The sequence below is a fragment of the Penicillium lagena genome (genome assembly GCF_028827675.1).
Source record: "Penicillium lagena strain IBT 129212 chromosome Unknown utg000001l_segment0_segment0, whole genome shotgun sequence".
In the NCBI taxonomy this organism is placed as follows: domain Eukaryota; kingdom Fungi; phylum Ascomycota; class Eurotiomycetes; order Eurotiales; family Aspergillaceae; genus Penicillium; species Penicillium lagena.
Window position 1 is genome coordinate 4,379,687 of NW_026623222.1, and position 18,382 is coordinate 4,398,068.

At 53.9% G+C, this 18,382-nt stretch overlaps 9 protein-coding genes across 9 annotated transcripts; 4 read left to right on the forward strand and 5 right to left on the reverse strand.

Moving 5' to 3' along the window:
* Positions 1 to 773: 773 nt before the first annotated feature.
* Positions 774 to 1,850, forward strand: N7510_001932 (BAG family molecular chaperone regulator; the record flags this gene model as incomplete). The annotated part of the gene is made up of 1 exon (XM_056973859.1): positions 774 to 1,850. One exon carries the CDS (start codon positions 774 to 776, stop codon positions 1,848 to 1,850), a length of 1,077 nt encoding a protein of 358 aa, XP_056838976.1.
* Positions 1,851 to 2,759: 909 nt separating this feature from the next.
* On the forward strand, positions 2,760 to 4,307 carry N7510_001933 (uncharacterized protein; the record flags this gene model as incomplete). Its single annotated transcript, XM_056973860.1, has 2 exons — positions 2,760 to 2,855; positions 2,907 to 4,307. 2 exons carry the CDS (start codon positions 2,760 to 2,762, stop codon positions 4,305 to 4,307), a joined length of 1,497 nt encoding a protein of 498 aa, XP_056838977.1.
* Positions 4,308 to 5,169: 862 nt separating this feature from the next.
* Positions 5,170 to 5,590, forward strand: N7510_001934 (glutaredoxin; the record flags this gene model as incomplete). Its single annotated transcript, XM_056973861.1, has 2 exons — positions 5,170 to 5,320; positions 5,433 to 5,590. The coding sequence occupies 2 exons, from the start codon at positions 5,170 to 5,172 to the stop codon at positions 5,588 to 5,590; spliced, it is 309 nt and encodes a 102-aa protein (XP_056838978.1).
* Positions 5,591 to 5,858: 268 nt separating this feature from the next.
* On the reverse strand, positions 5,859 to 7,118 carry N7510_001935 (chalcone isomerase domain-containing protein; the record flags this gene model as incomplete). Its single annotated transcript, XM_056973862.1, has 1 exon — positions 5,859 to 7,118. The coding sequence occupies one exon, from the start codon at positions 7,116 to 7,118 to the stop codon at positions 5,859 to 5,861; it is 1,260 nt and encodes a 419-aa protein (XP_056838979.1).
* Positions 7,119 to 7,352: 234 nt separating this feature from the next.
* N7510_001936 (uncharacterized protein) lies at positions 7,353 to 8,431 on the reverse strand (the record flags this gene model as incomplete). Its single annotated transcript, XM_056973863.1, has 2 exons — positions 7,353 to 7,674; positions 7,773 to 8,431. 2 exons carry the CDS (start codon positions 8,429 to 8,431, stop codon positions 7,353 to 7,355), a joined length of 981 nt encoding a protein of 326 aa, XP_056838980.1.
* Positions 8,432 to 8,549: 118 nt separating this feature from the next.
* Positions 8,550 to 9,886, reverse strand: N7510_001937 (iron-containing alcohol dehydrogenase; the record flags this gene model as incomplete). The annotated part of the gene is made up of 3 exons (XM_056973864.1): positions 8,550 to 8,924; positions 8,978 to 9,484; positions 9,542 to 9,886. The coding sequence occupies 3 exons, from the start codon at positions 9,884 to 9,886 to the stop codon at positions 8,550 to 8,552; spliced, it is 1,227 nt and encodes a 408-aa protein (XP_056838981.1).
* Positions 9,887 to 10,173: 287 nt separating this feature from the next.
* On the reverse strand, positions 10,174 to 11,585 carry N7510_001938 (putative extracellular exo-polygalacturonase; the record flags this gene model as incomplete). Its single annotated transcript, XM_056973865.1, has 4 exons — positions 10,174 to 10,614; positions 10,665 to 10,864; positions 10,915 to 11,281; positions 11,334 to 11,585. The coding sequence occupies 4 exons, from the start codon at positions 11,583 to 11,585 to the stop codon at positions 10,174 to 10,176; spliced, it is 1,260 nt and encodes a 419-aa protein (XP_056838982.1).
* A 487-nt stretch (positions 11,586 to 12,072) lies between these two features.
* On the forward strand, positions 12,073 to 14,205 carry N7510_001939 (putative alpha-L-rhamnosidase B; the record flags this gene model as incomplete). The annotated part of the gene is made up of 3 exons (XM_056973866.1): positions 12,073 to 12,948; positions 12,998 to 13,269; positions 13,320 to 14,205. 3 exons carry the CDS (start codon positions 12,073 to 12,075, stop codon positions 14,203 to 14,205), a joined length of 2,034 nt encoding a protein of 677 aa, XP_056838983.1.
* A 309-nt stretch (positions 14,206 to 14,514) lies between these two features.
* N7510_001940 (nuclear import receptor PSE1) lies at positions 14,515 to 18,127 on the reverse strand (the record flags this gene model as incomplete). Its single annotated transcript, XM_056973867.1, has 6 exons — positions 14,515 to 14,722; positions 14,778 to 16,843; positions 16,893 to 17,324; positions 17,376 to 17,551; positions 17,605 to 17,827; positions 17,945 to 18,127. 6 exons carry the CDS (start codon positions 18,125 to 18,127, stop codon positions 14,515 to 14,517), a joined length of 3,288 nt encoding a protein of 1,095 aa, XP_056838984.1.
* Positions 18,128 to 18,382: the final 255 nt, after the last annotated feature.

Sequence of the window (18,382 nt, forward strand, 5' to 3'; positions counted from 1 at the left end):
GATCGGGGACGAGGCGGAGACAACGAACGTAGAACGACCACCCATCACACCTTACGGGGTGTGTAATGGGTTGAATATTGTTATATTAGCTTCGGCTTTGATTTAGACCCTGAAAAAAAAAAAAAAAAAGCGATGAAGTTGGAGACTTCGAGATACTTGGGTTGATTCATGAAGCCTGTGTCGAAATATATATTGTAACGGAGGAACATCATGGGATAGTCAGATGGATCAATGCCAGTTTTGAGAAGATCATATACATGCAGGCTTCGCAATTACTCTGTTAAATCCCATCGTTGGGAAACCAACCGAGTATGATCCTTGTTTGTATAGCTACTCGCATGTGTGCACTCGGTTGAAACAACACCGACAGAATGTCAGTTTCGCAGAATGTCAACTGCAACATCTACACTAACCCTCAAGATTGCTACTGTCAAGGTACCAACCCACAACCCAGATGGCTAAGAAACCTGCGTACTATCCGCCGTCCCTTTCAGGGCTACACGAATCACATGACCAGCGACAGCCTCATCAGCAGGCAACGGGCACAGCAGACAAGGCGCCAGTGGAACAGTCTGGCCAGATAACTGGAAGCGCACGAGTCACTAGACCCTCAGCTGATACCCCTTTCTGCCTGCTCACCAATGGTCATCTGGCGTGGCGGTACCACAATAATGGGGGCAAAAAAAAGGCGCTCGCCGCCTTTGTATTTTCTGCCTGCTGGACGGACTCGGTGACTTCATGACCATCTTTCGCAGCCCCTCCGAATCAGATCCATGACTCTACTGCCATCGCCCCTCGCTCAGTCCAGCCTGGGTGAGAAGTGTGCAGTCTACTTGGACCACGTCACCCATCACCTCTCCACCCTCCACCCTCGATTGGAGCTGTTCCGCACCTGGTCTGCTCGCGTCCTGCCCTTCCCCGTCGACGACCAGGCCGCCACTCTTTGTACACTTGTCCTTGGCTGTGTAGTCGTTGCCGTTGCGATGAGCTGGCGCAACCCCCCTTTCGTGGCGCGGCTCGTCAAATACGTCCGCCCCCGCGTGAGCGACCACGACTTCAGTTACATTACACCAGACGATATTGTCGAACCACCATCCAGATACGATGCCCAGGATGACAATGAACCGGATGTCATCCGCCTCAAACACCGCGGCACTATTTACCCGTTACGTTTCCGCGCATATGCGATCGACGACGGAGCCCTGACTGTGGGCATGCTGCGGCAGGAGGCCGCGGCCAAAACCGGCACGAGCGACCCAGATCGGATCCGATTACTATACAAGGGGAAGTTGCTGAAGGATGATCAACATACATGTAAGGCGGAGGGACTCAAACAACACTCATTAGTGCTTTGTGTGGTTTCCGAGGTGGGCGCAAAGACGCCGAGTGATCTCTCCGATTTCGACACCAGCGACTCGCTGCATGTGGACGGCCGCCCTGGATCGTCATCATCACGTACCGAGGAGCCCAGGGAGACAAGGAGAAACAGACCGGTGGGGTCGCCATCTCTCGCCCCGCCACGGCCGTCGCCCGGTCCCTCCGGCACGCCGTCGCCCTCTCCCAGCCTGAAGGGATTCCGGACTGCGCTGGAACAGGTCAACGCGTTGACCACGTACTTCCAGCAAGTGTTGGTACCTCTCTGCAACGATTACATGGCGGACCCGCCCAGCGATCAGAAGAAGCGAGATTTTGAATACAAGAAACTGAGCGAAACCATCATGGCGCAGGTCTTGCTCAAGGCAGATGAAATCGAGTTGGATGGTGATGCGGCTCGCAATGCGCGGCGGGCGCTGATCAAGGAGACACAGGCGATGTTGAGTCGCTTGGACAAGGAAGCACACCACCACTAGGGTTTGCGATGCATTGCCAGCCTTGACGTGTGTAGATTTGATTTGATACGAGAAGATAGACCATGGATTGGAATTCAACCTGTCACAAATTCAACCTGTCACCCCGGACATTATTTTAATATGCATATGGATCGGCGATTTCTTCTTTGTTTTGTGAGCAGTCTCATAGTTTGAGGCGTTGCTAGTGATGCCGACTTAAAAATGTCGTCCCCTCCTATTAGTGGGATCGAGGTGATCATCGGCGTTCAGGGGCGACGCACGGCCCAGGCGAGGCGCGAGACTTGCGAAGGACAGTCGCAGGTAGATGGCTAGATGGGAGGGACGGATGGAGGGTCTGTATGATATGGAGGTTGTATTACTTTCCTGATCGCACTTGATTTACGGTCCGTGAATTGACTGGGATTGCCTCTAGGTGCTCCGGCACTTGGGTCTAGGTTCACCCGTTGTGCTGCTATTCCCAGTTTAGATAGTTCGAACGGTCTTATTCCTGCTCCTCTTTCTCTTTTCTCCCTCTTTTTTCTTCCTGTCCTCCTCCTCCCAACCGACCTTCTGCTGGCCCTGCGCTCCCTTTTCTTTTTCCTTTCGTCTCTCATTACTCTCATCTCACTACCTCATTTCGTGCTCATCCCTCCACGGAACCGAGTCCCGCCATCGCAGCGCTCACCCGTGGAACCCGAACGGGGACCAGAATCAATCAGGGCACGAACCGCGATTTTGGGTATTTACAATTTACTCTTTCGGTCCACTCCCCGGCCCCTGACTCCGACGGCAGTTCGTTCGCGACGGATTTTCGCCTGGGCTCTGGGATGGCCTGATCGATTAACTGCATCCCACCCACTCCACCCACACTGTCACACCTCGTGGATTCCCCAGCTGGTCTGGCCCTAATTCCCTTCATCTTTGGTCAAGATGGCAGGCGTGGCAACTGCGGCGTACGCTACGGATCTATCGTCCGGCGGCGTAGACGGCTCACAGTGGGATTATGCGGTACCACTCGGCAGTGAGGTGGGTTAGAATTCCATGCTCGACCGGAGCACAAAATCTCACATTCTTCAGGAACCTTCCCATGCCTCCAAATCTCGGACTTCCCACGACTCGACCAATGTCCGCGCGCGATCCTCGAAAAAACGCAACTCTAATAACTCACGAAGTTCGTCCGTTTCCCGAAATGCCGGTCGGGGTCGTCGCGACCCCAGCCTTAACCGTTATGGAAGCGAAGTGTTCAGTATGCAGGACACCTTCGGTCACGATGGCACCAGAGATTTTGTCGTGAGCAAGGACGGCACCCGAATTTACCAAGAGGATATCGACCAGGAGAATTGGATCCACCGCGATAAGCTGGCCAAGATTGAAAGCGAAGAGCTGCAACAAGCCGCATTTCTCTTCCAGCGCCGCACCCGTGCAGACACCAGATCGAGCGCGGGGCGAGGGCGGACCCATGATTCCCACCAAGAGCAGCCGTCTGAGCCATGGCCCGAGGTGCGGGAGGAAAATGATGGAGGCGACGATGCGGTCATCGATGATGAGGAGCGGAAGCACTGGGATCTCCGTCGCCCCGAAGAGATTGCCGCTGAAGAAGCGGCCTCGAGCATCTACAGCAACCCGGCCCTGCGCAAGAGCTCTTCCCGAATACCGATTTCTACAGCGAGTCCAACTCCCCTCGTGCCGTCACGCAGTCGTGCCGCGACGGATGAAAATGACGAAGAGGCCGCTCGTGGTCGTCGAACCAGCGGACCCATTACCACTGAGACCGAGACCTCTACTCCTTCTCCCGTCAGCCGTCCAGGAAGTCGCGGTGCCACTGCAACCCCAACCACCCCAGCGAAGAAGACCCCGGGAAAGGTCACCTCAGGATCTACCAATCGCAAAACATCCGCTCCGCCTACAAACCGCAAGAACACCAACTCCAACAACACAAGGTCGCGTGCGACATCAGGCAACAACACTACGCAACGTCCTACCACTCGTTCTGGCGAGAGCCGCCCCACGACTGGAGTCAACCGGCCCGAGGGAGACCCGCCGTGGCTGGCAACGATGTACAAGCCAGACCCTCGTCTGCCTCCGGATCAGCAGATGCTCCCCACACTTGCCAGGAAGATGCAGCAGGAGCAATGGGAGAAGGAGGGCCGAACTCCCACCACCTACGATCGCGATTTTGCGCCTCTTGCCGTCCACCCGAACGACGAGCCTCCCGTGGTACCAGCCAAGGAGGAAAAGCCGGCCGCCGATCCCGAGTCTCCGCACCCCGAACCTCCGCGCAAAGACGAAGCACTCAAACCACCCATGAGCCCCGAACCAGCGCGGCCAAATACCAGCACCGGCTACAGCACCATGCCCAAGGTGGCGAGCACGCCCCCGTTGGGATTCGCTTCCAATCCCAACTGGAACCCGCCTGTAGTGACCGCGGACGAATCCAAAAAGAAGGAAAAGGGCTGCGGATGCTGCATTGTGATGTGATTTTTCTTTTCTTGCGTCATGTTTCCTACCTTTTTTTTATTTTCGAGGATACCTTTGATCATCGTTGCCCCCCTTTTCTTCCCTTGTTTCAGCGCTGGAATGGTGTTCTGTCGATTTTTCTCTTGATCAAAAGAGCTTTTCTCTCTTCGATCCGCCTTCATACTTCTTCAATTCGGTGTCACCTATCTTTCCCGCTCCCCGCAGCATGGATTCTTCTTCTGTCAGCCGTTCCTTGATATTCCCTTCATGTTAATCATTGTCCGTGTGAAAACCTCTTCTTATTCTGGATTGCATGGAAGGATGAGCATGCCACTATTCGACCTTCCCCTCATCTCTGTACCTCTTTCCGAGTTCTTTGTTTCCTTTTTTCTTCCCCCTTTCTTTTACTGGCAGTTCTCGCTCTCTGAACATATTCCCCCATCTTCTTGCAAGCGTTTCCTCCGTTTCATTCGGTCTGTGCGAATCAGTGTGATATAGTACCCCCGGACCAGAACCAATCGAACGAATACCTAAATCTTACATCGTATCATAACCTATAAGAACCCCTAGGCACCTACCATTTGAATAATCCATGGACCAGAATAATCGCGCCATCAAGAATGACTTATAAGTCCGGCTGACAAATCCGCTCATCACCTGACCGTCTTTCAGTCACTTATGACGAAAGTTCCCTTCTCAGACCCGAAACCCGACACCCATCAAGACATCTTTCCTTCTTTCTCTCCATCACCCGACGCAGCGCCAACGAAAGAAACTCTCACCAAGTTTCTTTTCCCGCCCGTCGTAAATACCGTCCTCGCCCACCATTTCGTCCTTCTTCACCCGCCTCTTCGGCTCTTTCGCCGCTCCCTCCCCCGCCGCCATGACCGCCGCCAAGGCTACAGCTGAGGCTGCCATCAGGGACAACGCTGTTATGGTGTTCTCCAAGTCCTACTGCCCCTACTGCAATGCGAGCAAGAAGCTTTTGAACGATTTGGGCGCCAAGTATGAGACTATGGAGTTGGATCTTGTTGGTGAGTTTAATTCTCCGTCTCCCGTTCCCCGGGGAAGTAAGATGGACGGATATCATTTTTCTCCCTCAAATCAGTGAGAATAAAGATAAAGGCTGACGACGGGAAATAATAGACGATGGCTCCGCTATCCAGAATGCGCTCCAGGAAATCTCCAATCAGCGTACCGTGCCTAACATCTTCATCGCCCAGAAGCATATTGGCGGGAACTCCGAACTGCAGGCGAAGAAGAATGAGCTGCCTGCTCTTTTGAAGGCGGCTGGTGCGTTGTAAGAGGATGGAGAAAGAGTCATATTTGCTGGGATGACCCTTATGTTACTTGTATATGTGGTTATCTATGCATCTATCGTCAATTCATCCGGCATTCTATCAGCTCCTGGTCTCTTGAAAATGCGGAGATGGTTTCCACTGTACGTGTAGGAAGTGTTGTAGATGGTTGACTCCCAAATTCTTTACACTGAGTGGCGAGTATATAACTTACAGCCAAGCTGCGGTATCTCATAACGTACAGTAAACCAAGACAGTAAGACAAGACAGAAGGTTATACCACGCGTTGCACGACGGTTCCAACGGGCCGCTCAACAATCGTCATCAGGCCATCGACAATGCTCTTCCGAGCCCCATCGCTGGACACCGTTTTCCCAGACAGATAATTCAACCACACCAGCCGGCTAATCCGCTCGTCCGCCACACGACCCAACCACCGGGAAGGCTGGGCGGGATCAGGCTGGAACAGCGCATCGAGAGCGCCATTGGCACCGCGCAGCAGTACCAACGTCTGGCACTTGGGCACGTTCTTGCGCTGACTGCCACCAAACACAGCCTTGAAATCGTTCATGGCCGACCCGAATTCCTCATCGCTGAACTCGGGCTTCTTCTGCGCTCGTCCCGTAATACCCCGAACCCAACCGTCGCGCAGATGCATGAAGTCCGTGTTGCGTGTGGGCACGATGCGGAAGGCAGTGCGGATCCCGGGATCCTGTAGCAGTGCAGTCCATGCGGCGTCGCCGCGCTCCGGGTCGAGGAGTAGATCCTTCAGCTGCTGACGCTCCGGCGGGACGAGGGAGGTTGCGGAGTCGGCGCCCACGCTGGTCACGGCTGATATGTCGCTGACGGATGGGGGGTGCATCGCGGTCCGGACTAGTCGCTGCTGAAGCTCAGTGATATCCGACTTGGCCACGTACAGCCCGACGACATACACCTGAATCGACAGGAACGAGACCGTGCGGATACCAAGACCCAACAGCTGGTATTCATCTCCGCCAGCAGACGGGAGCTCGTCCCCGGGTTGATGCCCAGATGACATAGCCGGCAGCCGGATCGTGCTGGGGAAGTACGGGACGGTACTATTCCCCGTCGCCACCTGCTCCAAACCATCCTTGCCCTGGATCGGAATCACGGATGGTCCGGCACTCTCCGGAAATCCTGACGGGCCGTCCATCTTCATTGCTTTGTTGTTGTTCGTAGTGACAACTTCGCCGGGGTTGGGCTGGTTTTCGCCCTTCTTCTCGGCCTCGATGGCATCCAGTCCGAACACGTCCAGCTTAATGACCCCATACATAGCCACAGCACAAGCCACAATGCCTGCAGTGGACAGGATAATGGAGCGTCGATGCTGGGACTGGCTCTCCGCCGCGCGCCGGGCCTGGGACCGCAGGGGGTTGCTGGGGCTTGCATGGTTGTTCAGGTAGGAGGACGTGGAGAGGTGCCGGGGTTTTGCGAGATGTGACGACCGGAGATGCTGGCGGACGAGGCATTGACAGATGCGCCAGGGGACTGGGCCGCGAATAGAGGGCGCCATGTCGCTCACCGTCACCTCTGTTGTTGATCAGGAAGGAAAGCGAACGATGTCAGTGGCGGCAGGAGTTGGAGATACACGTGACCACCCATCTATAGCGAAAACCAGTGAGTGAAGAATTAAGCAGATATTATTCAGTTGCAAAAGAGACGCTCGGGAGATTGATTGGTGAAGTCATTGGCATAGCTTTCCTCTTGCTACTGAGGAATCTTAGCTTTGTGCATGTTTGTGTAAATACTACAGCGATGAACCCAGAACCCGGCTGATCTCGTTCCTCACAACCTCTTCCAGGCCCATCATGCGCGGCTCTCTAATCCTGACATTGTCCCGCTGTGCATACAGCGTACCACCTTCCGTCCAGATGCGCCGCAGTGTCACTGCCGTTGCCGCCGGCTTGCCATCCTCCCACGCCTTCGCCTCCAGCTCTCGCAGACGTGGTAGCGAAGTGTATGAGATGGAATTCCACTTGCTGCCAGTCTGACGTTCAAACTCCGCCTGAATCTGAGCAGGGCTGGTAGTGAACGAGTTGACGCAGAGAGCGCGGTTACGGATTTCAGGGCTGGAGCTGAGAAGCGTAGCTTGAACAAGCTTACCCACACTTGTTTTCCCCCCTTCTATTAGTTGCGAGCTCAGGGAATCATTGGGCAGAAAACTCACTCTGTCATCGTCGTTAGACTGATTTTATCCTCGCCCTTCTCTCCCAGTAGCACCGCCTTCTTCGCCTTGACATCCCATCCACCCGCCTCTTCCAGCCCGGGCAGTAGGTGTAGGTACATGTCTGCAAAAGGCCCCGTCACAACGTACGTGTACTCGAGGTCTGCTCGCGAGATTTCCTTCTCAAGCAGCGCGCGCACTTTCAGCTTCTGTTGGTGCGGCTTTTCGTTTACGGAGGCCGGGCCATACGCAATGTCGGTTCCATACTCCGACGGCAGGAACCATTTCACACTGGAGCTAGCCGCCGCGAGTTTGATTAAAGGGATTTGCAGGGCTAAAGCGGTGCGGCCGAGTGCGGAGATGACAGTGTCAATACCTGATAGTCTTGTCAGCTTGATTTGATCAAAATGTGCTGCGCTGTGGTGCATACCCTTGTACGCAGCCTTGACTGCATTCTCATCCTCGACATTGCCGACAATTACCTCGACGTTCTTCTGTGTCTTCAGTTCGTTCAAATCCGAGGCCTTCGTCTCAGCCGTGCGAGCCGAGGTGAAAATAGCAATGCGGCCGAATTGATCCCGAGTCGACAGGATGGCATCAAGGATGTACGAGCCGATTGTGCCCGTGGCACCGAAAAGCAACAGATTCCGAGGTGGTGCCATGGTGGATGATAGAAAAAAACCACAATCACGCAAGACTAACTTGTATACCAATGTGGGGCGCGGGGTTGCGTGATTATCAATCTGGGCTGTGAATTTATCCGTCTCATCAATGTCATAATTACTCTACAACCATCTCCAAGATCTCCAGCACCTGTGCCTTCTCCTTCAGGGGTACCGGGTTGCATTGGCACCACCGATCATGCAGACTGTTCGCCGCCAGCCCGTCGAGTTGGTCGCGGCCTACGCGCACGTCGGCTAGGGATCTGGGCATACCGAGCTGGCGGATGATAGCGTCCAGGATGTCGCCCAAATCGGCGGAGGAGACGTCGACCGAGCGTTGGTGTAGAACTTCAGATACGACGGGGTCCTGAATTAGGAACTCGCGGACCCGAGCCTGGCGCTCGCGGTTGGCGTTGTGCGCGGCGTTGTACTTGCATACGGCTGGTAGAAGAATGCAGCTGGTTTCCCCATGGCCGACACCCAGCGGACCAAGCTTTTCATTGTGTGTTAGACAGGCGTAAAAAGGAGTAGAGAGAAACGCAGTACCTGATGGCCTATCCCGTGGCTCGCTCCTAGCTCGACCGATCCGCTCGTACAAGCTGCCATTGCATCGACCGAGCCCAGTTGGCACTGTAAATGGGCATCGCGGTCCTTGCGGTTCTTCTTGCACCGCAGCAGACCAGGCACTAGACGACCCAGGGCGTTCTGCGCCAGCTCATCGGATACAGGTGTCGTGCCCACGATAGCGCACAGCGTCTCGACACAATGATCAACAGCACGCACGCCGGTGCTGAGCCAGATGGAGTCCGGCGTGGATTCCACCAACTCCGGGTCGAGGATGACGAGCTGGGGCCCACGTATCGGCGCCTGGAAGCTGTACTTGCGGCGCGAGCGGTCTTCGGTACCACCAGCAAAATTGGAATACTCTCCCGCAGACAGCGAGGTCGGCACGGAAATTATGGGCACAATGGGCGCACTGATATCAGCGCGTTTGTTAGGACCCTGGGCGAGCGTCTCGAGCTCGGTGGGCGTACTGACGTTGTTGGCCAGTGCCTGACAGGCGAGATATTCAGTAAATTAAAGACAAAAGGGCAGACCAAAATAACCTACCAATGCGATTATTTTCGCCGCGTCCGTTAAGCTGCCTGCTCCCAGCGTCAAGAGTAAGTCTGCCTGTACTTTACGTGCGTCGGCCACGATTTCCAGCACCTCCGACCACAGCGTGTGAGATTGCATGCCGATGCGCTGACCAACCACCTTCTCTGGACCCAGCGCAGCAGTCAGCCTCTTTAGAGCATCGGTGTTACGGGCCAGCGATCCGGAACAGATCACATATACTCGCGAGGCGCCGAAGGTGCCGGCGACATGGCGGGCAGCGGCGGCCGGAAAAGCGATGCCATGCGACAGCAGAGGGCGCTCGCGGCCAGTAAATGCCGGGTGCACGTTTTCAGACATGATTGAGGTTGGAGAGAGTAATAGACAGGAGGACAAGTTGCAGTTGCATCACCATGTGGGATAACTACCGGATGTGGGGCTGATCGTCGAATGTGGGTTCGTCGTTGTATAGGATTCCAGTGGAACGATTATTCGCCTCTCGGTGCCGGTATGTCGGGTGTCGTCTTAGCTATGTCTATCTAATTACTTAGTCTGGATACATAATGAGAGGTTGACTAGAATGAACCATCATACAATGTCGTGGAAATGCTTCTAGCATACTTCTTCATTACTACTTCTGGTTACTATCAGCATCCATCCAACCCATGCACGCCTCCATCTGCAGTGTACGCGCAGGTTCCTGTCCCTGGGGTCGTCGAGTTTTCCGTTGGATACAAGACGACGTTGTTAAAGTCGATATTGTAGCACGGATACACGTTCGAGCACGAAACCTCCGAGACCACATCGGAGTCTCTGTCCAGGTACCCGGTGAAGTTGACAAAGGCGATATTCGAGACGCTCATCTTGCTCGTGCCCGCATACGAACCATTATCACCGCTATCCTGGTTGATGGCTGGGCCCATGCCGGCGCCGTACAGCTCGAAGTTAGAGAACAGGATATTGCGGACGCTTCCCCAGCCGCCGCCGTTGGGCTTTCCGGCACTCTCGTACGATGATTGTGGCACTTGGCCGCCCATCCAAGTCTTGATATACGCGCTGTCATGCATGTCGTCGTTGTATGAGATGACCTGGTGATCGTGTTAATGAACAGAAAAGAAGTGGATGAAATAGCTCATACCTTGACTTGGTCAAACATGATATTCGCCACGCTGGAGTCTTCCAGGTATTGGCCCAGACTGCCAATGGCAATACCGTTCCCTCCGTGACAGGTAACGTTGCGAACGTCGACATTGTACGATCGTGGCTTGATCGCTATGCAATCATCTCCGCCTTGATAGTAGAAATTGGTGAGCTGGACATTCTCCACATCCATCGTATCTAGACTCAATTAGTCGAAGATCAAGCAACACCAGACACAAAGAACATACCAAACCCATCCGTGTTCTGCACCCAATTGTCTCCATACGGCGCATTTACGGCAGTTGCATTACAAATGATATTGTTGAAGCGCATGTTGGTCCCATTCATGATATTCAGACTCCACAGCGGCGGATCCTTGACGTAGAAGTTGTCGACATTGACATCCGACACATTCCAGAATACAAAAGGCATAGGGCGTCCAGGCTGTGTGTCGCCCTTCTCAACATTGTACCAGGCATTTCCGTTGCCGTCGATGCCGCCGGTCCCAAAACCGTCAATGGTGATGTTGTCTCCTGTGATTATGAAGCCAGCGTGGTGGTTTTGGAACGTGATGGGGTACGAGTTATTCCGCCAATAGCTCAAATCATCGCTAAGCTGCGAATGGATGTTAGATATATTCAAGAACATCATTTGCTTGTGCACTCACAGTCCATTTGCCGCGCCACTCAATCACCACGTTGTTGATCACAGGATTCAATCGTGTTGCAATCCAGTAAGACTGGTCCTCTGGAAAGACCACAGTGCCACCGTTGTCGCATTCGCGAAAGGCGCGCAGGATGTTGGGGACATCGTCCTTCTGGTGACCGTTTGCCTTGACGACACAGACATTATTATCTTTTCGTGGGGCTGCATGGGCTAGCCCCAGAGAGACGAACGGGAGAATTTGCAACAGTCGCATTATGTTTCAATGATCATAACTGCCGATTGTATTCAGACAACATGGGCCCTTCTCGATTATATCCATTGATTGAACACCTCCACATATTGACCTCGGTGATCTTTGCGCCGAATAGACGCCAGCCATTCAATTGCGGAGAAAAGCAATGGCGGGGAAGTGACCGGGGAAATGAGAAGAGGCACCACAAGCGCTAATTTTCAAGGCTCGCAAATGCTTGATGTGTCGATCCTTGCCTCAGTCCTCGCAACATTAACCAGCATTCTTCCACCAATGGGTATGATGATGCATTTCCGACACTTCTCCCCCGCCGGAGCACCTGGTGCAAATGCTCCGTCCGCAAATAAATTATTTCGCGATATCACAGCCCGAGAGTTAGCTATGAACGCCTATTTCCTTAAACCCCTCTGGCGCTGATTTATGGGCTATATGTAGGCCGTCCCGACATGATCTACCGGCCCCATCTGCTGCTCATTGATCCTCAACCCCAATGGCGCGAATCAGTACTCTTTTCGGCCTTTGGTCTCTTATTTCCGTTTCTCTAGCCCAGAATTGCTGGAGGGACACTACCTGTTCCGGCCCGAAAGACACTGCATTTAGCGGGCCATGGGAAGACAACATCTATGCACCGTCCTCTCGAACGGTACATCCCAAGACAACTTTATCTGATCTCAAGAACAATGCAGACACAAACCCATCCCAGCCAGAGACTGCAACTCTGCACGGCAATGGGTCTCTGGTGGTATTCGACTTTGGAAAGGAAGTTGGTGGCATCCTTCACCTCAAGTACAGTGCCACCGGCAGCGGGGCTGTGGGCATTGCCTTCACCGAGGCTAAGAACTGGATCGGAGAGTGGTCCGACTCTTCCAACGCTCTTTATCACGATGGTGCCATATATGCGAACTTCTCGTCCGCCGGACAAGAAAACTATGTCATGCCCGACCCGAAGCTGCGCGGCGGGTTCCGCTACTTGACTCTCTTCCTGGAAACGAGTGATTCTGCCAGTGTGAAAATTGAAGATATCAGCGTCGAGTTGGATTTCCAGCCTACCTGGTCCAATCTTCGCGCGTATCAGGGATACTTCCACTCCAGCGACGAATTGCTGAACCGGATCTGGTACTCTGGTGCATATACACTCCAAAGCAACCAGGTGCCTGTCAATACGGGACGTATAACATCGGGAGTTACGGCAGGATGGGAAAACAATGGTACCCTGGGACCTGGAGACACTATCATTGTCGATGGTGCCAAGCGAGACCGCGCCGTGTGGCCCGGCGATATGGGCATTGCGGTGCCGTCGACCTTTGTCAGTCTTGGAGACCTAGAAAGTGTGCAGAATGCTCTCCAAGTTATGTACAACACACAAGTACGTCACATTAATACTATTAAAGAGTCTATACTAACCAAGACAGTAGGACAAGACCACAGGAGCCTTTCCTGAATCGGGCCCTCCACTCAGTCAGACAGGTTCAGATACATACCACATGTGGACGATGATCGGAACCTACAACTATGTGCTGTTCACAAATAATACCGACTGGCTTCTGGAGAACTGGGACGGATATGTCTTGGCTATGAACTATATCTACGACAAGGTGACTTATCCCAGCGGCCTGTTGAATGTTACCGGTCTTCGCGACTGGGCCAGATATGGGCAGGGATACAACAACTCAGAGGCTCAGATGATGTATGTACTGCACCTTCACAAGACACAACATCTAACTAACACAATATCAGCCTTTATCATACTCTGCGCACCGGTGCTGATCTCGCCTCATGGACCGGAGAGTCCACAAATCTATCAAGCACCTGGAACGACCGCGCCGCCAACCTAAAGGATGCCATCAACACCTACTGCTGGGACGAGCCATACGGTGCATTCAAGGACAATGCCACTGACACCACATTGCACCCACAAGATGCCAACAGTATGGCGATTCTGTTCGGCGTCGTCGACTCAGAGCGCGCAGACAGCATTTCCCAAAACCTGCTCAAGAATTGGTGCCCCATTGGAGCCGTAGCTCCCGAACTACCCGAGAACATCGCCTCCTTTATCTCGTCCTTCGAGATTCAAAGCCATTTCACCGTCCGCCGGCCTGACCGCGCACTGGATCTAATCCGACGCAGTTGGGGGTGGTATATCAATAACCCCAACGGCACAGAGAGCACCGTGATTGAAGGATATCTTCAAAACGGAACGTTCGGATATCGCTGGGGTGATGGGTACGGCAATGACTTCTCGTATGTGTCCCACTCGCACGGCTGGTCGTCTGGTCCGACCTCTGCGTTGACGAATTATATCGTCGGTCTCTCTGTTACTTCTCCCGTAGGAGAGACGTGGAGTCTTGCTCCGCAATTTGGAGATTTGGAGTTCGCGGAGGCTGGATTTGTTACGGAGCTGGGCAAGTACCAGGCTTCTTGGACGAAGAAGTCCAATGAGTATACCTTGCAGTTCTCGGTTCCGGAGGGTACCTCGGGAACTCTTGTTCTGCCGTATGTGAAGGAGGGCCGAAGACCTAAGATTACTATTGATGGAAGACGAGTTACTAAGGGCGTTGCGTATGCCCAGGACACGGCGACCATTAGGCTTAATGGCGGTTCTTACAAGGTGGTTGTCCAGTGATGCTGTTGAATTTACTCTGAGAGAGACACTTTGATAAAGCTACTCTGCAAGGCTCCTTCCTATCTACCAACAAGAAAGCATGACCCAAAGTGCATACAGCAGTAAATTGAAAGAATCCAATTATTTTAGGCTCATGGCATTCATACGGGGGCGACATAGAACGAGAAAGTTCAGTGATTCAGGAGTATCCGATCGACATGGGTGACAAAAAAATGTTCTGGGAGGGAGATAGATAGGTGGGAGGCAAAAAGAACAAAGGAAATAATCAAGTGCCAGCCGCTGATATAATAAACCAAAAGGTCTCTCTTTCTACTGGAAGTACTTGCGCACCCTCTCCTGGCTGGTAGGGCTGACGCTCGCCAGGATCTGCTCCGCGTTCACTCCTGTCGCTCCTACCAGACGCTTGGCTGACTCGGCGACCCGAGCAGCGGTCTGACCCTGTAGCGTTCCGGCGTCGAGAGCCTGCACGATGGATCCGAACACGCGGTCGGCTTTGCTGAAGGCGGCGGGGTTTTGCCTGAGGGATTGGTTAGCTCGGAATTTTGAAAGGAAAAGGAAGGAGGGAAACATACTGGTCAATCAGTTGAGCAACAAATGAATAAGCATACGGCGCAGCTTCCTCATCGTAGGTGATGGGCAGAGTGTCGATCCAGTTGGGCACGACATCCTGAGCATTCTGCACCTTAGATGCGTTGTAGTGCAAGATCTTGGCGATACTGGCCGAGGCATTCTCTGTCGCGAAAACGTGCTCCTCCGACCGAGCCTGAGCGTGCTGCGTCACCTGGAACAAGCTGGGGATGCTGGCTGCCACAAAGTCGCTCCAGGGAGCACCGCCCTTTTGGGCGGCAACACCAACACCATACGCTGCCGCTTGCCGGTTGGCCGCGTTTTCGTCCTGCAGACCAGCTGCCAGAGGCTGCATGATATGATCCTTATAGTTCCACGACTCTTCGCAGCAGAACTCCAGTACGTCGTCCATGATGCAGAGCGCCCATTGCCGCTGTGTGGGGTCCTGGCTGGTGATGAACGCATCGTAGAACTGGAGAAGTTGCTGCCAGGCCGGCAGGAAGGACGTGCCCTGGTTCTTGAAGATGGTGTGGAAAGCCTTGTTCATGTCACTCAGCAGGTTCTGGTCGTCTTCCACGGCATACTCGTAATCCAGATTCTCCTCATCACCCTCCTCCAGCTCTGCCTGTTCTTCGAGTCGTTGCTTCACACGCATCTGGTAGTCCTCCAGCGTCGACTTGGCGGACTCGATGAACGCCTGCATGTGCTGTGGGCTGAGGCTGTTCTTGCCAATCACCTCGACCGACTCGTAGAAGCACTGGTACATCTCCGCCAGGGTATCAACCGTCGGCTCCGCGCTCAGCACCTCGATGATCTTCTCGGCCACCTTGTTCCACATCTCGGCAAAGCCTGGTGATTGGTCACCGTGGGCCTTCTTGTAGGAGTTGAGCAGCTGTGGGATCAACTTGGCTGCCGACACCCGAACGGGGTCGTGGAAGAAGAACGCAATACCAGGAACAGCAATCTTTTCCATGGTCTCCAAAACGTAAGGCTCAAAGGCTTCCTCCAGGATTTGAGCATAGATGGTGATCAGCTCAATAGCGGTGTTCTTGTCCTCCAAGGCGCTGGTCTTGATGCCAATGATCTTGCCCTTGAGCGGAACAAGCTCCCAACCTTCGTCCTGCTCGACCTGCTCAATTTGGTCTTCATCATCAAGCAACTGAATGTCAGCCTTGGCGGCAGCCACTGTCAACAGAGGCGGCATGACGCCCGGCAGATACGGAACGAAGTCGCGGCCAAGGACGCGGCACATACGACCCCAGCAGTGAAGTAGGTACTGCGACTGCGGGTCGTCTGCATCGGTGATGTTCTGCTGGATGTTGCCCAGAAGCTGCACAAGGTTCAAGGCATCCTGGCCCATCTTCTCCTTGCCAACAGCCAATGCGATTAGAGTAGCACACTCCATAGCTTTCGCACGCAGCAGGCGGTACTCTTTGCCTTGCTCCTCCTTGAGCACATTCAGCAGGAGTGGCATCAGGGTGGGGTAGTACTGGCCGAATGCCATCTCGGCAGAGTCAGCGATGGTGGCAATCGTGGACAGAGCTTGCTCCTGCAGGTAGCGCTTATCGCTGCGCAGAAGTTCCAGAAGGTGAGACAGCAAATTCTCAAGATACGGCTCCAGAATGCTTCGTTCAGCCTCCTCGCAAAAGTTCACCAGAGCGGCGGCAGCATGGGACTGAACACGCGGTTCGGCAGAGCTCAGCACGGGGATAATGTTGTTCAGCACAATGGCGTGATACTTCTCCTGCATCGTGCCTGCAAAGTCGGTACTCATCTGGCCCAAAGCGTTGCAGCCCGCATACCGAACTCGGGGGTGAGGATCGCTAAGTGCCGGAACCACCAACGCCAAAACCTGGTCCAATTCGCCCACCATCAAATCCCGACAACCTTCCGAGATGGCGGAAATGGCCATCAAAGCGGCGTGGCGGTCGCGCCAGGCGGTAGAAGACATCATGCGAGGAATCCAGGAGAAAGCAGGCTGGAGAATGGCAGGGCCACCCAACTTATTGGCCAAGCGGTCCATACACTGCTCACCAGCAATATGGTTGAGATCGCTCTCTTCGGGTTCAAGCTGCGGGTAGTCAGAAGCAGCACAAATGTTTCAGGGAGAATTCACGCACATCCTCGGAGGCATTCCACTCTTCAGCGTCATCATCATCTTGTCCAACATCGGTCATCAGGCTCAAGCACTGAGTGACCATTTCTTGCGCAAAATCGGGCTCCTTCTTACACATGTTCGGGGCGTAGTCGGCGAAGGTGGCCATCAGTTCCAGCGCATTCTGGCGCACCTGATCACTCAGTTCCTTATCGGCAATAACGCTGATGCTGAACTTGACCAAGTTGCTAAACATGCCCTTGAACATCTTCTGGCTGATTTCGGCCAACTCGATCAGTGCAAGGAAGGCTGCGGACAGCTCCTCACTTTCCGAGGACTCCTTGAGCGGGGGCAAGATGTTGAGAAGGTCCGGTGCAAGCGAGAAGAACTTGGGCTGAGTCTTCTTGGGTATGGAACGGAACAACGCGGCGAAGGCTTCCATGGCAGCAATGCGCACCTAGAATGCGGTCAACAAATAGCAAGTTTCATCTGACAGTTCAAAACATACGGAGATGTTGTCATCCTTGAAGCCCTTGGTAAAGACTCCCAACACGGTATCCTCATGCTGCTTCTCGATAATACCGGGTGTGGTCGTAAAGATGCGGAATGCAGTCTCTCGCAAACCAGCCTCGGGGGATTGACTGGCTGTGAATAGAACCTGAAGGAGGTCCGGCCATGATTCGCCTATTCCAGAGAAATCAGAACTGTTGTGCCCAACGCGTTGCAAAGTCTCATACCATTGTCGGTGTATTGCCGAGCCACCTCTGCCACTGCATCTCCAATCTTCCTCTGCACATCGGCAACGGTCTCTTTCGTCAAGCAGTCGACCAGCTTCTGGCGGATAACAACGCGCTGGTCATTGGTGAGCGACGAGAAGACCTCCTTGGTGTCGTTCGTGACAGGATCCTTGCGCGTCTTGGTAGCGATTCGACGGAAAAGGACGGCGGCGAAAGCACGCGTCTGTGATGTGGCTCAAGTTAATGATCCGTCGGCCTGGCGGGTTTCTTCTCTCCTTCCACAAAAATATTCTTTCCACCACAGGGGGGAGGCGGCGAAGGAACACGCAGGGCGACTTACTATTGTGTCCTCAGCGCCTTCGATCTGCTCCACCAGGCCCATCAAGAGGACGTCTGGACGGTTCTGAACCCAGTCATTGTTTAGCTGCTCCTCCGCCTGGGTTCTAACGGCGTTGTCGGGAGTGCTCAAGGCGCGCAGCAGCTGGGACAGCGCGGTGTGGACCTCGGGAGGAAGCAAGGACATGGTGGTGGTTGCTATCCCCGGAAATTGTGAAGAGGCAATCCAACAGCCCAGGGGTGGTGAATCAACCCTGAAGAGAGTGAAAGAAAGTCAAGGTGGTGGGGGAGGGGAGAAGGGAGGAGTTTTGTTTTTGGTGGGGCGGAAGAACTTCTGCGCAGAAAGATTTGGGAAGATTTGCGCGTTAGACCACAGCCCTGCCTACAACACCTAGCATCTACTTTTGAGTCGATTATTTGGCTTGCTAGCCAACATTTCTTA